We start from the raw sequence: 17,589 nt of genomic DNA, 5'->3' as shown, positions 1-17,589 counted from the left end.
TTAGTCACCTTTTAGGATAGTTTGTTGACTAGAAAGTACATAATGCCTACCCATGATGCCACGGCCAGCTTTAGTTCGGTATTTCCCTCCAGAGAGAATTATTTTTTTAAAAAAGGCCCTACCTCATCGTGCATATATTAATAATTAATTTGTACCCCAAGAATATTGAGATTCCATGTCCCACTCTTCAGAGCCTTAAACTTGGCTATTTTCGAGAGGTTGAGAAATAGTTAAACAGGTGGATTAAAGCAGTTTCTATTTTCCCTCTATCTCTTCCAATTTGTTTTTCCCCACCACTCGTACTCTTGCCTTATTCTCCTCTCTCACTCTGCTGCCTCTGGGTCTCCTATGGGGCGCGGACTCAGGGTTTTGGTGTTTGTGTAGACATATTTCTGTCAGTCTTGGGTAGGAGGCACTGGGTGGACGAGGAGGAGGACATCGACCCGGGCCATCTTGTTCTGCTCTCCACTTTGCTGGGCGAGTGGGCCTTCGGAGCCTGCGCTGTGAGAAATGTTGGCGGGGAGGGAATCACAGGGCTCAGACCCCAGGCCCGGGAAGGAGCTATTTCGATCCCTAGATGAATATGTCCCCGAGGTTTTCCCATCTCTACGATGAAAAATGGGAAAAGGCTGAAGATAATGCTTCGGCTTTTTTGTTGTTATTTCATCCAGGAGACCGTGTGTTTGAACGCTTCAGTCTAGGAGTTTAATGTTATTTTCATCGGGTTGGATAAAGTTTGATTCCTTGAAAATACAAAGGGAATATAGGCTTCAAAGACAAGTAGTCCTTGGGATAGACTTGGACTGTTGCTTCGGATTGAAGATAAATGATCCTGGCTTGCACGGAATGCTCTTAAAGCTCCGATTTGAAAGGCCACCATTGTTGGGATATTTTTCTCTTGTTTGCCGTAGTGATTTACAGAAAGTGTGCTGGAAACCTGCAAATGACATCTGTAGGTTGATATTTACATAATCCTTTAAAAAAATGCTTTCAGCCTTGTGGAAACAGGATTATTTGATTAGGCCAAGAACCTTCCACCGGCCAGTGTGGGCAAAAACCAGACATTTTATGCTATATTGTAAGTTTGGCGCTGATTGTTTTCTACTTTGGGGGGCCATTGTTTCTTTTTTAAAGCAAACATTTCATTTGTGGAATGACTGGAGAGCTCTCTTGGCAGTTTTAAAAATTTAATTAGTAAAACTGCGTGACTGTAAACCTTATAAAATGCTTCTTTTCAAAAGGAAAAAGCATATATGTTCAAATATAAGGAAAACCAAATTTCTTTATCATCTAAGAGAATGGCTATTTTTTAACTGAATCTGCTCTTTGCTTATAGAAAACCTTGAAGGAATTTCCTATTACTCCAGTCTGTTAGTTCCTTGTGGGTAGGGAGCATGTCCACTACAGTGCACTGTGCATAGTGAGCGCTCAATAAATACCATTGATCAATTGCTCCTATAAAAATTTAGACTGATCCAACTCTAGGTTAAAGGCTGTGCAAGGGGAATTGGCAAGTATCCAATTTATTTGGGTAAGACTGAATTTTGCGAGGAATTTTTCCTGTGAGTTATGTACACTAGTATCGTCTTATCCGCCGATTAGGTCTGTCTTTGGTGTTCGGACATATTTTCTTAATCTTTTCCAAGGAAGGTGATTATTGTAAGAGCCTACTTTACCGCAGGGGAGACCTAGAGCGCTCGTCTCTATGGAAAACTAACTTTTTTTGTTGTTGTTCTTCTTCTCTCCCTTCCCACTCCCCGCCAGTTTAAGTGGAAGCGAATCTATCTCCTGCAGCTTTTGGCAAACCGCGTCTGATTCCAAGAGAAGGAAATCATGCAGCCCCCTCCCCAGACTGTCCCTCCGGGAACTGGCGGACCGCCTCCCGTAGGAGGAATTCCTCGGAATAGGTATTGGTCTAGCAGCCCGTACAGCAGGCGGGCGAACACACCGGTGGCCCCGGCAGCCGGCCCCGTGCGGCCCGTGACAGACCCTTTTGCGTTTGGTCGGCAGGCTCCTCAAGGTACTCCGTTAGGCAATCAATCCAAAGGCAGCCCACCTGTTATGCAAGGTCCCTCAGCGGTGTTCCCTCAACCGTCCAATACGCAGGTGCCTCAACCACATGCTGGGGATATTCCACTCGGACTGTACCCGTCCTTACCGGGACCCCTGTCCCAACCTGGAGTAAATACCGATTTGTTTACAAGTGCGTCAGCTCCTTCGGCTTTGTCGGGATGGGCTCCGAAGAGCGGTGCAGAAATCCGTCCCAACGCGGAACCCGGGCCGCGCAACCCATCGGTCCCTTCGCATTACAATGCTGGACCAGGACTGGAAAATTCTTATGGCGGCCTCCCCCAGGGGAGCGTTCCTCCGCCCGGCGGGCCCCTCAGCAGACAGGATCCAAGTGCTCCTTCCTCTGGGGTGCCCACAGCATCGTCCTTCTTTCCCCCACCCCTTCAACAAACAGCGGCCCAGTGGAGGCCAGTCCAAGGAAGCCCACCGCCGTCGCTGCATAATTATCCCCCCTTTGCAGAGCTGCCGTCTCACAGTACAGCTCCTCCGGCTCCTGGGATGTCCCATTTTCACCCGGGCGCAGGGCATCCGCAATATGTCTCACCGGCGACAGTGTCAGGACCTCTGGGGGGTGGTGAAAAGAGAGAGCTGGCCAGCGACCACCACCCTGAAAATAGGTTTAGCCAGACCCCAGGAGCGACGGCCCCTTGGGCGAGCCAGCCGTACCCGGAACAGTTTTACCCACCCCAGCACCTGGCAGACCCGTCCCTTGCTAATCCCATCGCTCAGGTAAATAGCTCAGAGAACCAGCCTCAGTATGGGACCGAGGCGGTAACGGGCTACGGACAGCCAGAGGCCCCTTCAGGGACCTTCTCGGTGTTTTTCGCAAGGGGAGAGGCCGAAAATGAGGAAAACCTTTCTGTGGGAAAAGCCGAAATAGCTGGGAAATCTGATTTTGGTGGCGGCTTTCCTCCCAGTTCGGGACCCGGCTACCCTCACCCTCCTCACCCGCCGCAGAGTGGAGCGGTTGGCCTTCCTCAGGCAGCTGTCGTTCAAGGTTCCCGCAGTGAAGACGTCCAGCGGGTCGTGGATGCCCCGCCGTATTTCTCTCAGCCTGCAAGCAACCAACATGACACACCAACCACTAAAAGCACCGACTTCTACGCTGATGACAAATCAAGTGTCGGCGCAGCTCACGGGTCCCAGTTTGAAAATGTCGAGAACTTGGAGTGCGTGCAGAATCAGGAAGTCCTGCCAAGCGAACCCCCAAATTTGCCCGCTTCCTCCCCGAATGACCCATACCGGTACGGCCCAGCCGCGGGGCAGCCGCTTCCGAAGCACGGCGTCGGGAGCCACGCCGAAGGAGGGTCCAACCTAGAGGCCCCCGACGCGCTCCCTCACTCTATCCGTTCCGAGAGCGTGTCCTCCAACTACAGCAGTGTCAGTCATCGAAGCGCGGCGAGTTCAGCAAGAGCCCAAGAGCTGGTGGGCACATTTATTCAGCAGGAAGTGGGAAAGCCCGACGAAGAGCTGTCGGGGAGCTTCTTTGAGCAGATCGACTCATCTCCTTTAGCGGGGGAGATCTGCGAGCCAAGCATACACAAAAGTTATCACGGCAGTCTGTCCCAGCCTCCTACTCCAAGTCCCCCTAAACCTACGGGGGTATTCCAGACTAGCGCCAACAGTTCTTTCGAACCGGTGAGAGCCCACGGAGTCGGGGTGAAACCTGTCGAGGCCGACCGAGCAAACGTCGTGGCGGAACTGAGGGAGAACCCCGTGACCCAGAAGAATTCTAGGCCAAGTCCTGCGCTCCCGGCCGCCTCACCGGGCAACCTCGAACAGCCCCCAGACAACATGGAAACGTTCTTCATGCCCCACGGGCATCCCCCGCCTCTGTCAGGGCCTGCCGACCCTGGGAGCCTACTTCCCCATATTGGGGGACCACCTTTGGAACATACCCCCCTGGCATCCGAAAAGAGAGCGTCCACTAGATCTCACGCCAAGAAGTGTGAGAGTCCCGCCACCACTCTGTGGGCACAGAACGAACTGCCTAACTTTGGAGGAAGTGTCCTCCTCGCCCCCGCCGCCCCTGCACTTTACGTACCCCCCAAGACCCAGGCTTCTGAAGTCATTCAGCCCCCCGATGAGGGATTATCGCACCAGCAGCCCCGGAAACCGGGATCCGTGCCCGTTCAGCCTCCGGCGGACGGCAGCATGTCCTCCGAAAACCTCGAGAACCCTCCCAAGATGGTGGAAGAGGAGGTCCCGCAGTCTCAGGCAAGTTCTGGTTACGCGAGTTTATTGTCCTCGCCGCCCACAGAATCTTTGCAGAATCAACCGATCTTGATTGCCCAGCCTAATCAAGGCTATAATCTGGCTCAGCCCAAGAATTTTTCTGTGCCCTTACCTAATCGGTTAAATCCTCCCGAAAATCATCAGTCTCGAAAAGACCCTCCGGTTGCGGACAAATCTACATCAGGCGGTCACGTCCTCCGCAGATCGGGATCTGGAGAAAGTGCGCCTTTGTCAGGATATCCTAATTTACCCGTACCTACCGGTTTGTCTAAAACTCCTTTTTCACAAGGCCCCGGTGCCTCTCTTGAAATGGCCTCTAATCAACCTGCCAATCTGCTAGTGCAGCCTCCACTTAACCTTGTTCCGGAAGGTCAGAAGAATCAGAACCCCGAAACCCCTCTTCCTGAATATGCCAGTAAACCGGTGGTTAATTTACCTTCTTCTCCCGGGACACATTTTCCTCCCGGAAACTCAGGTGTGATGTTAGTTCCACCCGTGAACAGTACCTTGGTGCCCCAGAACAATCCTGCAAATCACTCCAGTAATCGGGAAGAAATCTCTGAAGCGCTCGATTACGCGGTCACTCGGACAATGGAAAATCAGATTATAACTAATTCGGTGCGTAATCCATCGCTTGCTGGCAGCCCAGCATTTTCACAAAAAGCTGCTGCCACTCATCACGCTGCTCTGTCTGGGCCAGAGCCACATGACAAGGAGCCTTTCTATCAACAGGTAACGAAAGATCCACAGCATCAGACGGCCCCAGACAGAACCCAGCAAGGGGTCCCGGCCCCTCAGCAGCAAATAGCAGGCGCTCCAGGGCCCAAAGCGGTACCTTCTGGCCAGCCGTCGGACCCTTCCAATCCCGGCAGTCAGCCTGGAAGTTCAGCCCCTCCGGCGGGTTACGGCCAGACAGCCGCCGGACGGCAACAGCTTCCGCCTGGGACCGGTGCTCCGGCTCCGGCCGTTGACGCCGGGCAGCCGTCGGGGCAGCAAGGACCGCCGGGGCCACCCGCGTCACAGACTCCTCAAAACGCCTTCGGTCCCCCGCAGAACCTGCCGCCTTACTATTATTACCGGCACCCTTACGAAGCCTATCAGCCTCCGTATCCACAGCCCTACCCCGCAGATCCACGCCTCGCTCCCCATCTTTACCAGGTATGCCGTTCGTTTTCCTTTTCTTGGCCTTTGGTTTTTTTATTGCGCACGTGTGCACGCTCTCCTCCCCGCGTTAACGGTCCATACTCTGATCCTGGAGTCTTTGAACAGCAGCCGTCTTGGTTCCTGAATTTGATAGCTAGCGTGTTTTGGCGGCCCCGTGTATTCCCACCACCCAGGGAAAGTGGTCGCTGTAAGAAGGAATGGAAATACCAGCTCCATTAGCAGAAAAATTTGTGCTTGGAAGTATCGCTCAATAATAACTTCGGTAAAATACCCAAACTAAATAGAACCAAAGTGAGACTAAGACAGGTGACAGCGTGAAGGTGGTAACTGTAAACCTTTTTAATGTGAAAGAGAATAGGAAATATCTTCTGAAATTAGTGGTTGGAAGGGAAAATTATTTTCTTTTTCAAATGCACTGATGTTAAACAATGAGGAGACATCTTTTTTTTGCATTTTCAAATGGCACAAAGGATGTTTGGTAGAGAGCAGGTTCTGAAACTTTTAGGTAGGTTCAGTGGCATTCCCCCGGATGAATTTTAGCAATTTGCAATTGTCTGCCTCTTAGATAGCTATGCACTTAAAATGAGTAGGTTTAAGGTGGGCCAGAAGTACAGAAAAATTGTATTTCAATAGCTGTGAAGCACAGGGCTGAAGAAGGTCTGATGAAAATGATTTGGATTCAGATAAGTTGTTTTGCACATACGCTTATGTGTTTGGCTTGAAGTCATCTAGTGATTTTCAATGGGTCTCTCCTGTTCAATGTTTAATAGCTTTGACTTTTTTATACACAAGTGATTTAAAATATTGAGCATTTGAAATCACAAATTCTGTAAACCAAGGTTTTTACTTTAGCTTCTGATAAGGGGAAGGGAGTGGGTTTCGAACCATAAGGCGCTAGAGACATTTTCCTAGCTAATTAGTTTACTAGTCACTTTTCGTTTCTGCAACAGCTTCATTGACTACAAATTGCTCTCAGCGTATTCAGCGCTTTTGTCTGAGATAATTTCCTTGTGCTTTTTCTCTAGCCTCTAGCTGTAATCCAGAGAAAACCAGTTTTTGCAGCTGACTTATGTTTTCTGTCCCTTGTAATGGGTTTCAGAAAGACAAATTAAACAGTTATGGGCCCTGGCTTGAGGCAAATAAAGTGAAGGCTTTTTTTTTTCCCCCGGAGGATTTTTGGGGGAAAAAATGAGGGGGAGAATAAACTGAAAAATAGAAGTGATCCCGTGCCAAGTCTAAACTAGCAAATTATTTGCTAGTTATCTTAGTCTGAGGTGTTTTTTGTTGCTGTTTCGGTTAACCGTTGGGTAAAAATGTCCTCTTGGATCTGAACATTCATTTGTATGTTGGGCACTTACGGTGTGCAAAGCACTGTACTAAGTACTTGGGAGAGTACAATACGACAATAGACACATTCCCTGCCCACAACGAGCTCACAGTCAAGAGAGAGAGATGGACAATATATATAAATAAATTAGAGCTATATACATACGTGCCATGGGGGTGGGTAGGAGGGAGGTCGAATGAAGGGAGCAAGTCAGGGTGACGCAAAAGGGAGTGGGAGAAGAGGCAAAGGAGGGTTTAGTTAGGGAAGACTTCTTGGAGGAGTTGTGCCTTTAATAAGGCTTTGAAGTTGGGGAGAGCAGTTATCTGTCTGATAGGAATGAGGGCGTTCCAGGCCAGAGGCAGGATGTGGGCAAGGGGTCTGCGGCCAGTTAAACGAGAGCGAGGTACAGTGAGAAGGTTAGCTTAGATCATCTGATCAGGTCCAGGTAATTGGAGCAAAAGCAAGTTTCGTGACCTCAAATAGATAATTTGCCAGTGAAGACTGACCAGTTTTAGCTCTTAGTTTAGAACTGTAAATCTTCCATCAGTAACACTGGGGCAAAACACTAGTGAGATATTAGGTGGAATTAGAGAATTCTGGAATTCTTGTATCGCAGTAGGGAGAGGAGCTTAAGAGCAAAATCATCACCATCTCCCAAAATTTTGCAATCAGTTAATAGCCCTGGTGAGAAGAAAACAGTCATGTGATTATTTTGGAGAGCCTCTTTGGAAAGTACGCACTTAAGCCTTAATAATCATTGTCCCTTCCGATACTTCCACGTCAGATCAGCTGTTGTGAACATAGTGGGTGTGGGCAGCTGCCTTGTTGGCAGCCTTTGAACGGGATCCAAGGATTTAGAAAGCAAGGGTTTGTACTGTTTTGGAGAGTTGCTACCTTTTAGGGTTCTGGATCCTTCGAAGGCCTGCATTTGTTTCAAAGACCTAACAGTCATTTTGAAGTGTGTGTCATGGAGGAAAAAAAATTGCATGTCTTTATGGACTACTGACATTTGTCTGGTAACGTATACTTTGTTCAAAAAAGAAAAATCTTCCCTTCTCTAGGAGGATGCATACGGCCTGTACGACCCCCGCTATAGACACTATGATAGCGGTGCATCGTATCCTGAGAGTTATCGATATGCTGAACCAGAACGCCCTAGTTCCAGAGCTAGTCACAGCTCAGAAAGACCATCTTCAAGGTATGCAGCCCAAGCTTGATGTTTTTCTACATTTGGTGCACCCCAGTTTTATTTTTCTCAAGTAGTCAGGGTACAATTATAATCATGGACATTGTGAAGCAAGGTGGCGTCTCCAGCCCCCCTGCTGCTGCTACAAGGACTGCCTCGTGTACTCACCCATTGGTCCCAGGGCCCCGCCCGACCTCCTCATTCATTCATTCGATCGTGTTTATTGAGCACTTACTGTACTAAGCGCTTGGGAAGTACAAGTTGGCAACGTATAGAGACAGTCCCTACCCAGCAGCGGGCTCACAGTGTAGAAGGGAGAGACAGAAAATAAAACATATTAACAAAATAAAATAAATAGAATAAATATGGACAAGTAAAATAGAGTAATAAATATGTGCAAACATATATACAGGGGCTGTGGGGAGGGGAAGGAGGTAAGGCGGCGGGGACGAGGAGGGGAGAGGAAGGAGGGGGCACAGTCTGGGAAGGCCTCCTGGAGGAGGTGAGCTCTCAGTAGGGCTTTAAAGGGAGGAAGAGAGCAAGGTTGGTGGATGTGCAGAGGGAGGGCATTCCAGGCCAGGGGGAGGACGTGGGCTGGGGGTCGACGGCGGGACAGGCGAGAACGAGGCACAGTGAGGAGGTTAGAGGCAGAGGAGCGAAGGGTGCGGGCTGGGCTGGAGAAGGAAAGAAGGGAGGTGAGGTAGGAGGGGGCGAGGTGACGGAGAGCCTTGAAGCCGAGAGTGAGGAGTTTTTGCCTGATGCGTAGGTGGATTGCTAGCCACTGGAGATTTTTGAGGAGGGGAGAAACATGCCCAGAGCGTTTCTGCACAAAGATGATCCGGGCAGCAGCATGAAATATAGATTGAAGTGGGGAGAGACAGGAGGATGGGAGATCAGAGAGGAGGCTGATGCAGTAATCCAGTCAGGATAGGATGAGTAGCCTCGGTATCCAGCTCACTGAGAATTAGGAGACAGAAATCTCTCCCTTCCTTTACTTCTGAGCTGGATGGTGATTTTGAGTGAATGAACTCCAGCTACCCGCTTCTAAAACTAGTACCAAAAACCCCTTTCAAAACAAAATCCTCTAAAAAAAACCCACCTCTGTTCCTTCTAAAAGAAATACTGTAACAAGTGAGTAATCTGGGTTTTCCTCTAGCCCTGTGTCACGGTCCTTGTGGGCTGGAGCCGGGACTAGTGGGTTACTTAGAGACCCAAGGGGCCACGAACAGAGGGAGTCAGGCGGAGAGGGAAGCCTTCATAACCAAGGCTTCGTTTATTAAAAGGCAGGTGTTCTGAAGATTTAGCTCCCTGATGCTAGCTAGCAGTTAGTTAACTGCTGACAATCTTTCGTTCTCTCACGGCGCGGCTGTCCGTGAAGGGGGATCACGAGCCCAGAGGCCATGAAGAGAGACGTGCTCACCTGCTGTCTCGCACAGGGGGACTTTTCATCTGGGATAAGCGGGACCCACGTCGAGATTGCCCACCTCAGGGACCTCCTTCCACTTGGTCTGTCCGTAGCGTAGTTCTTTGGTGGGGGGGCTTGTGCGGGGAGCCACACTCTGGAAGCTAAGTTATTTGAGCGTCTTTATGTAGTAATGTTTTGAAAAAAAAAAAAGAATAAAGAGCCAAAGTACCTTCTTCCTTCCTCTCATCTCTGTCTTCTTGCATGTCATTCTTGTGTGCTCTCTCTCTGCCTCTCTCTCTCACTCTGTCTCTCTCTGCGTCCCATAATTGGCCCATCCATTTTGTTGTTAAAGAAATTTCGTAGTAAATCTAATGACTTCTGAGAGTATATCACTCCACGGTACCTGGATACAGTACTGGACTGCCTGAGTATTATAACTACATGGCATAGGATCAAGATAGACTTTCAAGTTGTGAAATGCATATTTACTCCCCAACTCTTACATTTATCCTGTAGTTTATTTTACAATAGTCATGACTAAGTGGAAAATGGGGTTTGAAAAACCCACTGATTCAGCTTTTTTATTGAATATGAATTAAAGCCAAGACTGATTGTGTGTGTGTGTGTGACTTAAGGTAGTGGAAAGTGTGTGTGTGTGTCTGACTTTTTAAGGTAGTGGAACGTGTGTGTGTGTGTGTGTGTGTGTCGCACTTAGCCTAGTGAACTGAGATGGAAAAGGGAACCGATGAAGGCGTATCATTAGTTGTGGTTAAATTGCCTGTCCTTTGATTCTCTCAGTCTGTGCCTGTGAAATGTTTTTGGGCAAGGGCCGAGGAGCCATTTGCCTCAGACAGGGCTCCAGATAAAATATTCAACTTGCATACTTTTAAAAATAAAGAAATCTATCTCGCAAACACCATCCTGGTTGTGTTTTTCATACGATGATGTTTTCAACCTTGCATTAATTTGCCTGAAAACAGAGGCCTTGCCTCATTACCTATTTTATTGGCTCCGGTGCACAGTACATTAAAGCACCTAGAGTTTTTGTGTAGACCAGCAGTCTCTTTGGAGCACTTTGAGACTGGGAAACTGTCCATTTTTTTTCCTCTGTCCCCAATGGGAACTCTAAAAATAGGGTGTTTCCCAGTGGTATAGGTACCAGATATTGCCATACCATCTGGGAAGTACCGATTTGTAAGTTAGATGAAAACAGAAATTTGAATCCATGAGTGGCAGAGGAGAGAAGGAGAGCAAGTAGGCAAAGCCCTTCTAACCATACCAGTTTTCTCACTGCCTGCCAAGCTGCTGATTAACATAGATATTAGTTTCAGGAGGTGAAAGATTACAGTGGATACCTAGAAGGCAGTCCAGCAAAATGAAATGCTAAATCTTTTGCATCCACAATGTGCCCTCTTCTCCAGCCTTTGAACGTTCCTGCTTTCCCCTGAATGAATTTAGCACCTCACATTAACATTGATGGAGATTTAAGTATCTTTGTCCAGTGCATCTGTTTTTTGTAGTTACCCACGCTGGAGATGGGCACACTGTTCAAAACTCTGAAAAATTTGCTTTGAATTTTGTCCAGTAGCACCCAGTTTAAGCTGAAGTGTCATACTGTGCATATAGCTATAATTCTATTTATTCTGACGGTTTTGGCACCTGTCTGCATGTTTTGTTGTCTGTCTCCCCCTCCTAGACTGTGAGCCCGCTGTTGGGTAGGAATCATCTCTATATGTTGCCGACGTGTACTTCCCAAGCGCCTAGTACAGTGCTCTGCACACAGCGCTCAATAAATACGATTGAATGAATGAATGAATCCCCAGTAAGGACAAGGATTATGTTTTGCAGTTCGGTGTCTTGTTGTTCTGCTGAGCCTAGCAACAAAGTGTGCTAGGTAGCGCCTTGTTTTAGTGATAGCTATCGCAGTGTGGATATTAGGATGAGTATTAAAGCAACCCAGACCTTTTTAGTTTAACAGCTGTTAGATGATAACTACTGTCCTAAGATAAATTTGAACCAATAATGTAGCTTGTTATACCATGTCTTGTCAGCCACCCCCCTACCCTTCTACTAGGATCCGTATTTTCCTAGCATTTTCAGTTTGCTATCACCTTAATAGTTTACTTTTCACTTGTTTGCATATTTGTTTTTGTCATGACTTATATGTCTGCTGTTGAGCTTTAAAAGACAATTTGTTTTATTAAAACCAGCCTTTTCTGTCTTTTAGACAGGGATATCCTGAGAGATACTACAATACCAAAGGAGGATGGAGCAGCCAGAGTGATTTCTATGCAAATTACTATACCAGCCAGTATGATTATGGAGGTAAATTTAGAAATGGCCAAAGCTTCCTTATGCCCTAGATGTTTTAGATGCTTCCCAGGATATCATGAACAATTAATACGTAAAAAAGGAATATAAATATAAATATAAATTGCTTTGGAATATAAAGCAATTCCAAAATGAATAATTTTAAATTTGATTTTCCGTACTGTTCAAGAGTATTTTGATTCAAAGAAGTAAAATCTACATGTAGAAACGTGACAAGGAGCTGAGTTATAGTAGTAGTTATAGTATTAAGAGCTTATTGTGTGCTGATCACTGTACGAAGTGCAGGGAAAGAGTGTTCAGGAGGGAAATGGGCCCAGATCCTGTCCCTTCAGGTTCACAGATATGTCTGTATAAACTGTTTCTGTTTTGTTAGACCTCACAATAAATAGATCTTAAATATGGCATTGCTATACCTGTGTAATGTTAAGTTCCCAATTCTTTTTGGTTTTTTTGTTTGTTTTTTTTACAGATTGAGAGTTGTAATTCTTGATGACCATGTCTCCTTCCCCAAAACTCTTCTTAATTTCTCAGTCCTCTTGAATTTACTCCCAGTTTACTAGTCACTAGAAAATGCTAATATGGCTCTTAGCCAGGACTGCGCTTAGATGCAGATGCGGTTTGCTGCAGCGATTTTTGCTGTTCCACGTGGCAACACCGCTTGGGTTTTCTTAGGATTCCTTGAGATCTCTTTGAAATTGTTTCCCTGTTAGGCTGCAGGTAAAATAATCAGTTCAGCAGCTTCGGAGTTGATTTTTGTAACTGGGATATTTCTAAACCTGGATTTTATAGAGCATCAGAGGAAATATTTCTGTCATTAATGTCCATCTTAACGTTTAAGTGTGCCTGAAGTGTTTTGAATTAATATGGGTTATGGAATAGAAAAGTGAGAAATTGAAGTATTTGCCGTTGTATTTAGGTAAATTTGACTTGAGTGGTGGGGGATGTTATTGGAAAATACTAGGTGATAAATGGGGCCTCCTTTAAAGAAAAAAATACGGTACCAAGCTCTGGGGTAGATCCAAGGTAATCTGATTGGGCACAGTCCATGTCCCACATGGGGCTCACAGTCTTAATTCCCATTTCGCAGATGAGGGAACTGAGGCACAGAGAAGCGAAGTGACTTGCCCAAGGTCTCACAGCAGACTTCCAGGCCTGTGCTCTATCCACTAGACCACGCTGCTTCTCACGCTGCCTCCTGTGATCAGTTTCTTCTTTTGTATTACTAGCTCATCGTGGGCAGGGAATGTGTTTATTGTTATATTGTACTCTCCCAAGTGCTTAGTACAGTGCTTTGCACTAAGTAGGCGCTCCATAAATGCTAATGAATGAATGAGTACTCAGCCATCCGTTTCATCCACTCAGATCCAAGTCGCTGGGAACGTTATCAGTATGACCCCAGATACCGGGATCCCCGCTACGACCGCAGATACTGGTACGATTCCGAACATGATCCGTACAGGAAAGAGCCATATTATGATGACAGGTTAGTGACGAGAGCTTGGAAGGTTTGGCACAAAATGGGTGAGAGGTATTCCCTTTGTTCCCTTCCTTGATTCACTTGTAACTTTCTGAAAATCAAAGCTAGCCTGTAGAGTTTTTCGGTAAGAATTTGACTCTCAAAATCCCGGGTTGGAAACAAAAAGGGGTTTTACGAGATGAGACCCCTTCAACCACGTAACTATATCTGGATTAGTACAGTGGTACTAAGGTCAGTTTGCTAAGAAAAGTGAAGGATATGATTTACATTGGGTATGAGAACATTCGGGCATGTTGGTGTGTTTATTCTTTTTATCATTAGGTTAATTATTGGCACAAATTACAGAGGCTCCTTTAATAAAGTGTAGGAGGCCCAAAGCCTGTGAATTTTCATGTTTATTTAATCCAAGTTAGAATCCTTCTTTTGGGTTTAGCAGTTGGAGTTTAGAGAAAGTTAATAGCTCTAATTTTGAATGTTCTGGGTTTTCGCAGCCTGTGACTTATTGAAATATTTGCCATAGGGATTTAACGTCCTCTTCAGTTGGTAGTTTTCCTTACATTGTTGTCACTCTCATCCGTCTTCTCTGCCTTCCCCTTTGCCTTCCCTATCCTCAAAAGTACTAGAGCCTTGCTTCAGCTGGAGTTCTGGGGCTGGGTTCAAGTGGACCTGGATTATGGCAAGTATGGGGCCTACAGCTGCATCAGCACTAGCTTTTATTTTGATCAGGCCCAACCACATCTTGATTTCTGGGGAAGGGAAAAGTCCATTTCATACTGTCATGAAACTTCACAACTGACTTGGTGTTACTTTTTCATTTGGGATTTGGGGTCCCAGGGAGCCCAGTCACTTCACTTCTCTGTGCCTTAATTCCCTCATTTGCAAAATGGAGATTGTGAGCCCTATGTGGGGCAGGGACTGTGTCTAACCTGATGATCTCATCTTTACCCCAGCTCTTAAGAACAATGCCTGGCACATAAGTGCTTAACAAAAACCACAGTTATTATTATTATTATTATGAACAAGACATTGTGATTATGCACTTGACAGATTGTCTCTTCTTGTCTCCCCCTTCTTCCCCAATTTTTTTTTAAAGTATTGCACTTACTGAAGTAAGCACTTACCATGGGCCAAGCACTGTACTAAGCACTGGGGCAGATGCACGTTAATCAGATTGAACACAGTCCATGTCCCATGTGGGTTTGCAGTCTTAATCCCCACTTTACAGATGAGGTAACTGAGGCACAGAGAAGTTAAATGACTGGCCCCAGGTCTCCCAGCTGACAAGTGGCAGAGCCAGGTTTAGAACCCAGATCCTCCTCACTCCCGGAATGGTTTTAATAATAATAATAATAATGGTATTTGTTAAGCACTTACTATGTGCCAAGCAGTGTTCTAAGCGCTGGGGTAGATACAAGTTAACCAGGTTGTCCCACATGGGGCTCAGTCTTAATCCCCATTGTACAGATGAAGTAACTGAGGCACAGATAAGTTGACTTGCCCAAGGTCACACATCAGACAAGTGGCGGAGTCTCGGTTAGAACCCGAGGCTAATGCTAACCTAACCCTGCCACATCCCTCCCCTGTTAGGCCTCGCTGCTTTTCTTCCCTTCATCCTCTACCCCAAGTTCACGCGTGGGAAGACTGTGAGTTGGCCTGTGTGAACAGTGGGAGCCACCTTTCCCCAAATTGAGCTTGGCTTTCTTTCCCTTTCCTAGCCCCAGGCTGCCCCTGATCCACCTTGACTCTCCTGACCTCCTGACTCCGCTCAGACACCTCCGATGCTTCTAATTCCCAATCCCCGCATCGCAGTTCTGTTTCAAATGAAACGTTTTTCTTCACTCCTCCCCCTAGGCCTGAAAAATACGAAGATCACTGGCGGTACGATCCTCGATTTACTGGGAGTTTTGATGATGAACCTGAACCCCACAGAGATCCCTACGGTGACGAGTTGGACAGGCGCAGCGTCCACAGTGAGCATTCCGCCCACAGCCAACAGAGTTCCCACAGTCGTCGGAGTAGCTTCAGCTCTCGGTCTCATCAGGTAAGTTTCTGAGAAATGTATTTTTGACCCCTTACGATTTCAATCAATCAATCAATCAATCAATCGTATTTATTGAGCGCTTACTATGTGCAGAGCACTGTACTAAGCGCTTGGGAAGTACAAATTGGCAACACATAGAGACAGTCCCTACCCAACAGTGGGCTCACGGTCTAAAAGGGGGAGACAGAGAACAGAACCAAACATACCAACAAAATAAAATAAATAGGAAAGAAATGTACAAGTAAAATAAATAAATAAATAAATAAATAGAGTAATAAATATGTACAACCATATATACATATATACAGGTGCTGTGGAAATTTAGCTCTCATCATTGTCATCATCATCAATCGTATTTATTGAGCGCTTACTATGTGCAGAGCACTGTACTAAGCGCTTGGGAAGTACAAACTGGCAACATATAGAGACAGTCCCTACCCAACAGTGGGCTCACAGTCTAAAAGGGGGAGACAGAGAACAAAACCAAACATACTAACAAAATAAAATAAATGGAATAGATATGCACAAATAAAATAAATAAATAAATAGAGTAATAAGTACGTACAAACATATATACAGGTGCTGTGGGGAAGGGAAGGAGGTAAGATGGGGGGATGGAGAGGGGGAGGAGGGGGAGAGGAAGGAAGGGGCTCAGTCTGGGAAGGCCTCCTGGAGGAGGTGAGCTCTCAGCAGGGCCTTGAGTAAGCTCTCACTTACCATCAGTTTGTAAACGTGGTGTCACTACCTTCTTGCCAACTGGATGTTCTACTTTCTAGTTCCTACAAGTGTGACTTTTAGTTTTAGGGCTGCTAGCAGATAATTGAATTGCCGAGTACCTTAGAGTACCACTAAGAGCCCCACCTCCTAATGTCTAACCACTATTGACTGATGTGGGTAAGACCTTTGGGGTATGGGACTATTGAAAAATCGTATTATAATAACAATAATAATGATGGTATTTATTAAGCGCTTCCTATGTGCAGAGCACTGTTCTAAGCGCTGGGGATATACAAGGTGATCAAGTTGTCCCACGTGGGGCACACAGTCTTAATCCCCGTTTTACAGATGAGGGAACTGAGGCTCAGAGAAGTTAAGTGACTTGCCCAAGGTCACACAGCAAACGTGGTGGAGCGGGATTCGAACCCATGACCTCTGACTCCAAAGCCCGGGCTCTTTTCCACTGAGCCACGCTGCTTCTCTATTAAATTATTAATACTGTATTAATTATTAATACTGTATTAAGTATTAGTATTAAATTATTAGTATGAATTTGGTCCTTTGCCGTTGTAGTACTTGAAAAGCAGCGTGACCTAGTAACAAGAGCACGGGCTTAGGAGTCAGAGCACATGGGTTCTACTCCCGGCTCCCCCGCTTGTCTGCTCTGTGACCTTGGGCAAGTCACTTCACTTCTTTGTACCTCAGTTACCTCAGCTGTAAAATGGGGATTAAGACTGTGAGCTCCCCATATGGGCCAGGGACTGTGTCCAACCTGATTGTCTCATATCTGCCCCAATGCTTAGAGCAGTGCTTGCACATAGTAAGCGCTTAACAAATACCATTATTATTAATGGAAAGACTCTGGGCTTGGGAGTCAGAGGACATGGGTTCTACTCCCGGCTCCGTCACTTCTCAGCTGTGTGACTTTGGGCAAGTCACTTAACTTCTCTGTGCCTCAGTTCCCTCATCTGTAAAATGGGGATTAAGACTGTGACCCTACGTGGGACAGCCTGATCACCTTGTATCCACCCCAGCGCTTAGAACATTGCTTTGCACATAGTAAGCGCTTAACAAATACCATCATCAATCAATCAATCGTATTTATTGAGCGCTTACTGTGTGCAGAGCACTGTACTAAGCACTTGGGAAGTACAAGTTGGCAACATATAGAGACAGTCCCTACCCAACAGTGGGCTCACAGTCTAGAAGGGGGAGACATTATTACTGTTACTGCTATATTTTGGACAAGGCATATCATTTGTAAAATATTGGTAAGTTCACAGCTTTTAGCTATTTAGCTATTTTGCTTTTAGAATGCAATAGCGTTCATCATTCACTCTTTTTTCATTATTTCCAGAGCCAGATCTATAGAAACCATGATGTGACTGCTAATTCATACGATGCCACAGCTCAGCCAGGCTCCCATCACGGAGACTACTCCTATGGATACAATAATCACTTCAAAGAAGCACAGACTTTTGCAGATTACGGCTACCCTTCCGAAACAGGATGGTCCACTACAGAACACGGTATGTTGAGAAATGTATCCTTTGCGGGGAAGGGACAGGAAGGATAGGCCAGAGTCCCCTCTTCCCCCCTCGTCCTGGAGCGTTCATAATAGCAAATGGACAGAAGA

General features: G+C 46.4%; 1 protein-coding gene across 7 annotated transcripts in view; it reads left to right on the top strand.

Moving 5' to 3' along the window:
• The first annotated feature begins 1,769 nt into the window (after positions 1-1,769).
• The window catches only part of SEC16A (SEC16 homolog A, endoplasmic reticulum export factor), a 38,326-nt gene continuing 22,506 nt past the window's right edge, over positions 1,770-17,589 (top strand). For 5 of the 7 annotated variants that reach the window (XM_038745847.1, XM_038745850.1, XM_038745848.1 and 2 more), the window contains exons 1-6: positions 1,770-5,463; positions 7,858-7,994; positions 11,615-11,712; positions 13,081-13,201; positions 15,047-15,236; positions 17,311-17,482. In XM_038745847.1, coding sequence (XP_038601775.1) covers positions 1,834-5,463; positions 7,858-7,994; positions 11,615-11,712; positions 13,081-13,201; positions 15,047-15,236; positions 17,311-17,482 — 4,348 coding nt within the window. In that variant the 5' untranslated portion in view covers positions 1,770-1,833. The remainder of the gene's footprint in view (positions 5,464-7,857; positions 7,995-11,614; positions 11,713-13,080; positions 13,202-15,046; positions 15,237-17,310; positions 17,483-17,589) is intronic. The other 2 variants (XM_038745852.1, XM_038745851.1) reach the window with 2 other exon arrangements.

This window comes from Tachyglossus aculeatus, chromosome 4 (assembly GCF_015852505.1).
Source record: "Tachyglossus aculeatus isolate mTacAcu1 chromosome 4, mTacAcu1.pri, whole genome shotgun sequence".
Classification (NCBI taxonomy): domain Eukaryota; kingdom Metazoa; phylum Chordata; class Mammalia; order Monotremata; family Tachyglossidae; genus Tachyglossus; species Tachyglossus aculeatus.
Note: the sequence above shows the minus strand (reverse complement) of the source record. Positions and strands in the feature narration are given on the sequence as shown.